Below are 8,056 nucleotides of genomic sequence, written 5' to 3'. Positions count from 1 at the left end.
AGGTCACTGTTAAATGGGCGGTCACTATTAAAGGGACAGGCAATGGAAGGTCACTGTTAAAGGGGCAGCCACTATGAAGGTCACTGTTAAAGGGGTGGTTAATGTTAAAGGGGTGGGCACATTGGAGGTCACTGTTAAAGGGTCAGGCACTGTGGAAGTCACTGTTAAAGTGGCAGGCACTGTGAAGGTCACTGTTAAAGGGAAGCCACTATAAAGGTCACTGTTAAAGGGGTGATCAATGTTAAAGGGGTGGGCACTGTGAAGGTCACTGTTAAAGGGGTGGGCACTGTGGAGGTCACTGTTAAAGGGGCTAGCACTGTGGAGGTCACTGATAAAGGGGCAGGCACTGTGCAGGTCACTGTTAAAGATGCCGTCACTGTTAAAGGGGCAGGTGCTGTGGAGGTCACTGTTAAAGAGGCAGGCACTGTGGAGGTCAATGTTAAAGGGGTGGCCACTGTGGAGGTCAATGTTAAAGGGGAGGGTACTGTGGAAGTTACTGTTAAAGGGGCGGCCACTATGAAGGTCACTGTTAAAGGGGTAGTCATTGTTAAAGGGGTGGGCACATTGGAGGTCACTGTTAAAATGTCGGGCACTGTGGAAGTCACTGTTAAAGTGGTGGGCACTGTGATGGTCACTGTTAAAGGGGCCGCCACTATGAAGGTCACTGTTAAAGAGGTGGTCAATGTTAAAGGGGCGGGCACTGTGAAGGTCACTGTTAAAGGGGCGGGCACTGTGCAGGTCACTGTTAAAGATGCTGTCACTGTTAAAAGGGCGGGCACTGTGAAGGTCACTGTTAAAGGGGCAGGCACTGTGAAGGTCAATGTTAAAGGGACGGCCACTGTGGAGGTCATTGTTAAAGGGGCGGGTACTGTAGAGGTCACTGTTATGAGGGAAACTGTTGATACCTTTTCACGACACACAGAAACATAAAATGAAATAGATGAAATATACCCGTGCAAAGCCGGGTCCTTCTGCTAGTATATATATATACTGTATGTACTGTATATATATATAATTATACATACATTCTATACATAAAAGAGTGTCCTGAAGGAAGTCAAGTAAGCTTTTTCTATTGATTGTATCACAGTGTGATATCTTTGACTTGTCTAAGAGAAATATTTGGGATAAGATGAGCATTTTCCTTTCCTGAAGAGAAGGATGACAGAATTGATTTGGCCCATGCTGAGTGCATGTTGTCAGGTGCAGCATTCACCCTTCTGTAATGAAGAGAGAGCCATACTATTTAGTTCTGCAATCATGCCCCTTTTATGATGGACAACTATGATCGCCACAAGATGACAAACAAGAATTCAATGAGCAGCACAGCTGCACAAACGCTTTACGGGGTGCTGCTATATTTTCTTAAGTCTGATATTGCCTTTACATTGTCAACTCTTTCATCTATAAGAAAATATGAAAGCACTTTCTTGGGAGTAAAAAGTATAATTACGAACTGAATGGCTTTCATTCTTGCTAAAGTGATTGACATTCTCTTGGTTTCCATAGCAACCAACACTCTCCTTCAGTCCACTCTTTCCACGACCTGCAAAACACAATGTACCGGGCCAGCCCTAAAATATAAAAATAAGATATAGCTGCCAAATCAATATTTCAACCAAATACAATGCCAGCAAGTTGGAGTGCTACAGTGAAAAGTAATATCCTTTAATAGAGGTTTCATTAAAACATGACGAGCAGATTTATTATTTCCAGCTATATGTCATAATGCAATAAAATATTGAAATTAACCTAGCAGGTGCATGTTATATGTAGCACTGATCCATGTGCAGACTGAAGAGGCAATGATTTGAAGTAAGCGTTCCTTTTTCGATAGCTGCACGCTGTCAGCGGAGGTAAGAGCTACATTTACGTGCAGCACTCACCTCCATTGTATGGGATGAGCATTAGTTACTGCAATGTGTTGCGTAAACAACGAATGAATCCGATGAAAGGGTATTTTGTTCCTACAGTATATCTGGTGATTGGCGGCACCTTTGTAAGAGTGGATAATAGGTAACAAGCATACCTATTAACGTTCGTTTTCTGATAATTGGCCCGACAATTGTCTAGTGTAAAGCCTCTCAGGTAGCCCATCTTTAAAGCCTCTCAGGTAGCCCATCTGGATTTTGACATTGCTGCAGCATATATGGCACTCTTCCAGTATAAAGATCAAGCTCACATTGTGCCAGTCCAATCCTCCTCGAGTGAGAAAGAGCTGAAATGATCAGCTCCATGTCACAAAATATGCTAAAAAAGAGCTGTGTTCTGCAAAGAAACCCCAATGTGGTAAGCTTCCGAATATGGGCCACTATTTACTATTAAAGGGCTTCTGTCACTCCACTAAACTCATATTATTTTTTTTGTCTCCTTAAAATCCTTATGCTGCGATTTCTCAATATATAGGGCTATTACTCTGTTTTGGTTCAGTAGTTATATAAAAACTGACTTTTATAATATGCAAATTACCTCTCTAGCAGCAGGTAGGGCGGCTACCTGCTGCTAGCAGCCGCATCCTCCATTCATAATGACGCCCCCTCTTCATGTTGATTGACAGGGCCAGCGGAGTGAGTGGACGCGCTCGTTCTCTGACTGGCCCTGTCTGCGTTTTAAATCTCGCGCCGGTCTTCAGTTGGTGCAGGCGCACTCAGTGGAGGACGCTCCCTCGGCCGCTCCATCCTCAGTGTGCCTGCGCCGATGACATCACATGTACACCCAGCGAAGACCGGCGCGAGATTTAAAACGCAGACAGGGCCAGTCAGAGAACGAGCGCGTCCGCTCACTCCGCTGGCTCTGTCAATCAACTTGAGAAGAGGGCGTCATTATGAATGGAGGATGCGGCTGCTAGCAGCAGGTAGCCGCCCTACCTGCTGCTAGAGAGGTAATTTGAATATTATAAAAGTCCGTTTTTTTATATAACTACTGAACCAAACGGAGTAATAGCCCTATATATTGAGAAATCGCAGCATAAGGATTTTAAGGAGACAAAAAAAAAATGAGTTTAGTGGAGTGACAGAAGCCCTTTAAGCATAATAAAAACATTGCATTCATCGGTGCTTTGTGCCCATTTACAAATCCCGGCAGGAGAATCACAAGAAAATGTGGAAATCTTTGTTCTTGGACATTATTGTAATAATGCAGTTGAGGCAAAGTGCAAATATTTAGTGTCTTTATACATGGAGTGCGAAAATTATTTTGTGACCTGTCTGAATGGTTAAAGTAATTTTCCCCAGTGTTTTGCCATTTTCCACTAGATAAAATATAAGCAATATAAAGATAATAGTTATGTCTTGGTACCACATTAAATCTTGACCTGTTCCCCTCTAAATAAATGCCCACCATTAGAATGCAACATTTCAAAAGGTGAACTTTTGCTGTGGACATTTATCTATTGAAAACCTTTAGTCTTAATCTTAAGGCATATGTGAGTTTAGTTTAGTTTTGTTTTTTTAGGTTTGCATAATAGCTGTGCTTCTTTGTACAATTATAACTGTGAAGGAACAGGTAATTTTTGGCCTCCTCTTATGTCCCATTCAGCCACAGTATCCCCTTTTTCAGCTGCACAGCTAGATGCATTTCACTCAGAAGCAGGGGGCGTCTCCCTTCTGTGGAATCTGCCAGCACTGTACTGCTTTAAAGTCTTTTCCCCAACTTCCCACTATGTTTGTTTTCCACTTTGGAGCTGAAAGAACAGATAAGGAGGAGGGAATCACACTTACAGACACACAGGAGGCTTATATAATCTTCAAAAGCTGTTTAGAAGCAGGTTCAGAATCTCAGCTAGCTCTGACCCCTTCTCCCCCATTTCCAATCTGCAGACTTCTGTGTCCCTTTACTACAGATGGATCTTGCCTGACAACAGGCAGTGGACTGCAAATTAGGTAGAAGTGAGACCCCTAGTGGCCATGACTTTATAGATTTTTTTCAGGCATATTTTTAAAATAAAGTGATTTAGAAATTTGCTAGTTACATCATTCTCTATTAAATGAAATTGTGTGAAAGTTCACAGATTTTTTAAAGAGTGAGCTTGTGGGGGGCGTGGCCAAGCAGCCGAGAGAGGTGGCAGCCTTATTCAGAGCTCCTGCTCCTGCAAAGCGTCTCAAACCTGCTAAAACCCTTCAAACCCAGCGCACCTAAGCCCTGAAGGCCCATAGGCTGCCAATATAACACCCCCTTATGATGACCAGAGGCAAAAGAAGCCTGAAGCCTCAGGGGAAGTTGGATTTCTTTTTCAGTCAAGAGCGGGGCAAAGATGGGCTAGCGGCGACTCCATACGGACCGTGCCGGGATCCAGCCCAAACTCCTCCTCTGACTCGCGCTCTCCCTGCAGTGTGGACAATGGCAGACGGCAGCAGCAAAGCCCAGGGTCCTCAAATACATCCCCCCGATGCCTTACACTGAGAGGTGAGCCATCGAACCTGACCCAGGAGGGCACAGATGAATCATACCCACTGCAAGGGAGATGCAATGCACAGGCCTCACCTGCTACTAGTCAAACTACTAGCAAAGGCCTAGGATTCAGGACTCCTCCGCTGCGGGTGAGTTCTGGGACCCACACACCACACAAAATGCCCCCCCCCCAGTAGTAGAAGCGCTGCATCACTTTCCCACAAATGATAAGCCCGCATCGGGCACTTTAATGAAAGAAATGCTGCTAGCATTTAACCAGTCGATGATGGCGCAGATATCTCAATTGATAGCCCCACTACAATCTTCAGTAACAGAGCTGTGAAACAGAGTGCAACACGTAGAAGTCAAGATGGGGGAATTTGTGGCCTCACACAACAACCTCATTGACTCTCATGACCTCCTATCTGAGGAGGTGACGCAGCTCAAGGCAAAAGTGGAGGACCTGGAAGACCGTTCCCACCAGAACAACTTGAAACTGCGAGGGGTGCCAGAAACCATTTCAGAAGCAGAACTCCAGAACTACATTCAGGGGTTAACTAAAAAGCTCCAACCCTCAAGCACTGAACATGATGTTATTATAGATAGGGCACATAGGGTTGCCAGACCAAAACACCTATCTGAAGATACCCTAAGAGATGTGCTGGCAAGGATCCATTTCTATCATATAAAAGAAGGAATCCTGGCGTCCGTAAGGAAAATTCCAGCCCCATATCACGCAGTCAAGCTATTTTCTGACCTCTCAGCGGCAACCTTACAACTAAGCAGTAACTTGGCCCTCATAACATCAACTCTGAGAGCAAATTCCATCGCTTAGGCTACTTTCACACTAGCGTCAGGCGGATCCGCCTTAAACGGATCCGTCTGAAGGATTTCACAGACGGTTACAAACGGTGATACTTTGAGCGGATCCGATTGAACGGATCCGCTCGTAAAATGGCTCCGTCTATTGCGTCTGCATCCGTTTAGGCATGCGCTCAGCGGATCCGTTTGCCTAATAAAGGTGCCTCCTAAATGTCCTCCCAATCAAAAAAAAAAAACTATTCATGGTCATTTGTAGGTGTGGCTCAGTAGTCCCACTGTAGGTACACCTCTAGTCATTGTAGGTGTGCCTCACAAAGTCCTCCCACTTAGTATTAGAACCTGGTACACCTCAATTCAGATTCATAGCCTATTGGGATCATGTTGCCTGCACACTTGCGTCTCCGGCTGCGTTTTCAAATTCTTAAAGCTAGATGGATGAGACGAGACACTGAAAGAAGAAGACGTCGTTATTGGATACACCCGATAAGTTCCAGAAGGATGACCAGAGGTGTTTTTTCAGTACTTTATTTGGAATTGCGTGCAAATCCAGAAAAATTTTACAATTATATGCGCATGACGGTTGAGAGTTATGACCAGCTACTGCAGCGCATTTCTTCAACCATCGAAAGGCAAGATACCAGAATGAGAAGGCCCATTTCACCATCAGAGAGGTTAATGGTGACAATAAGGTAAAAAAAATTCGAAAAAAAACATTTTATATATTTTTTTATATTTGTATATATATATATGTTTTTAAATATATATAATTTTTTGTTTGTGTTTAGGTATCTTGCTACTGGAGAAACCCTAACGTCATTGCATTACCAATATCGTATTGGAATCTCCACACTCTGTGAAATAGTAAAGGATACTTGCCGTGCATTGTGGGCGACAATGCATGAAGACTATATCCCGCATCCAACAACTGAACGATGGATTCAAATAGCGGACAAGTTCATGCAAACCTGCCAATTTCCAAATTGTCTAGGAGCCGTAGATGGAAAACATATACGTATTGTTAAGCCTTCAAAAAGTGGATCAGAATATTTTAATTATAAAAAATATTTCTCAATAATTTTAATGGCAATTGCAGATGCTGAATATCGATTTGTTGCTGTGGATATCGGAGCATACGGACGGACCAATGACTCCATGGCATTCAAAACCTCCGCTATGGGGCGCCGGCTCTATTCAAAACAATTTGGATTACCGCCTGCAAGACCGTTGCCAGGGACAGATGGACCTCCCATGCCATTTGTTGTGGTAGGGGACGAAGCCTTCCAAATGTGTGAAAATCTTTTAAAGCCATACTCCAGCCGTGATTTAAATTCCACCAAACGGATTTTCAATTATAGACTCACAAGAGCTAGAAGACTGGTGGAGTGCGCCTTTGGGATACTTGTCGCAAAATGGCGTGTTCTAAACAAGGCAATTAACCTAAAAGTAGAAACTATTGATCATGTTGTTAAGGCTTGTGTGGTGTTACATAACTATCTATTATCTGAGGAACCACTGCGTCTGGACCCTCAAGATGTAGATTGTACACTGACCAGGATGCAAAATGTGTCATCTCGATCTACCGTCGCAATTTCTAGAATGAGGGACGGTTTTGCCAATTATTTTGTCTCCGAAGCAGGTAGCGTGCCCTGGCAAAATAATGTTTTGTAAATGTTGTTATGGTTAATCATTGTAAAAATAAAAATAAAAATTATCACTACTATTGTAATGTTTTTTTTTTCTTTCCCTAAAGAGGTCTAGTCATTATGGATAAAGACATAGTGTTTTTATCCAAATGACCTTTTTTTGGTGTGGTTCCATTTCATGGGTTGAAGTCTTCGACTGGGCTCTGTTCACTAATTGCCTCTGAACCCAGGTCAAAGACTACAACATTATGTTAGTTTCCTGTCCCCTGTGGTAATGACGATAATACCGCATCATCTTTGCTAATTATAAAAATTAAATAATTTAGGCTCTGTAGTATTCTACAGTTGGTGATGATGATCCAATAGTATCGTTAGTTCCACAAGGGCTCATGTGGAGAACAAGATTGGCTCATGAAAAAACTATGTTCATTTGCCAATCAGCTATAACAGTATTTCACAACCAGCGTGCCTACTGCTGTTGCTACACTACAACTCCCAGCATGACAGCACAGCCTTTGGCTGTGCAGGCATGCTTTGATTTGCAGTTTTGCAATACCTGGAGGCACACTGTTATAAGAGCTAGAATCTGCTAAATAATCAGCTTTTTGAAACCAAGTTATTTATTACACTCTAGCAGTCATGATCACTACAGGTGTAGACAAAATAATTTTTCTTATAACAAAAATATAAATACCAAAATTGCAAGACTTTACTTTACCCACACCGGTAGTGAACATTTTTTACTAAAAACAATAACAACAGACAAAGTTTATTCAGAAAAATAATGATTTTATTTAATTTAATTTTTTAAATAATAATTTAATTTATTTTTTTAAGCAAAACAAAATTTTTTTAGAACTTGGTAAAACGTTTAGGGGAGGTGTAGCGTTGGGGAGTGGACCGTCCTGGAACAGCGGCAGAAGCCCCCCTGTCTTCAGATGAGGACTGAAAATGATGCGCCGTGGGAAAGGATGCAGGATTTCTGGGGGTGTGGTGAGTGGAAGGGTCGGGAGTTGATTGTTCCCGAGCATGGGACAAAGAATGAGTGGGGAAAGAAGTAGGAGCATGATAGCGAGGAGGAGAGGGAGTTGCAGAAAAAGAAGGTAGATTGTACCCATGCTCGGGGGGTTGGGAAAGGGAAGGATGATGTGAATGGGAAGGTAGACTTTGAGTGTGTTGATACACATGGGTTGGGGGGTAGG

At 42.9% G+C, this 8,056-nt stretch overlaps 1 protein-coding gene across 1 annotated transcript; it reads left to right on the top strand.

Moving 5' to 3' along the window:
• Positions 1-5,346: 5,346 nt before the first annotated feature.
• LOC122942168 (protein ALP1-like) lies at positions 5,347-6,879 on the top strand. The gene is made up of 2 exons (XM_044299671.1): positions 5,347-5,900; positions 5,997-6,879. Exons 1-2 carry the CDS (start codon positions 5,590-5,592, stop codon positions 6,877-6,879), a joined length of 1,194 nt encoding a protein of 397 aa, XP_044155606.1. The 5' UTR covers positions 5,347-5,589.
• Positions 6,880-8,056: the final 1,177 nt, after the last annotated feature.

Source organism: Bufo gargarizans, chromosome 6 (genome assembly GCF_014858855.1).
Source record: "Bufo gargarizans isolate SCDJY-AF-19 chromosome 6, ASM1485885v1, whole genome shotgun sequence".
NCBI lineage: Eukaryota > Metazoa > Chordata > Amphibia > Anura > Bufonidae > Bufo > Bufo gargarizans.
Note: the sequence above shows the minus strand (reverse complement) of the source record. Positions and strands in the feature narration are given on the sequence as shown.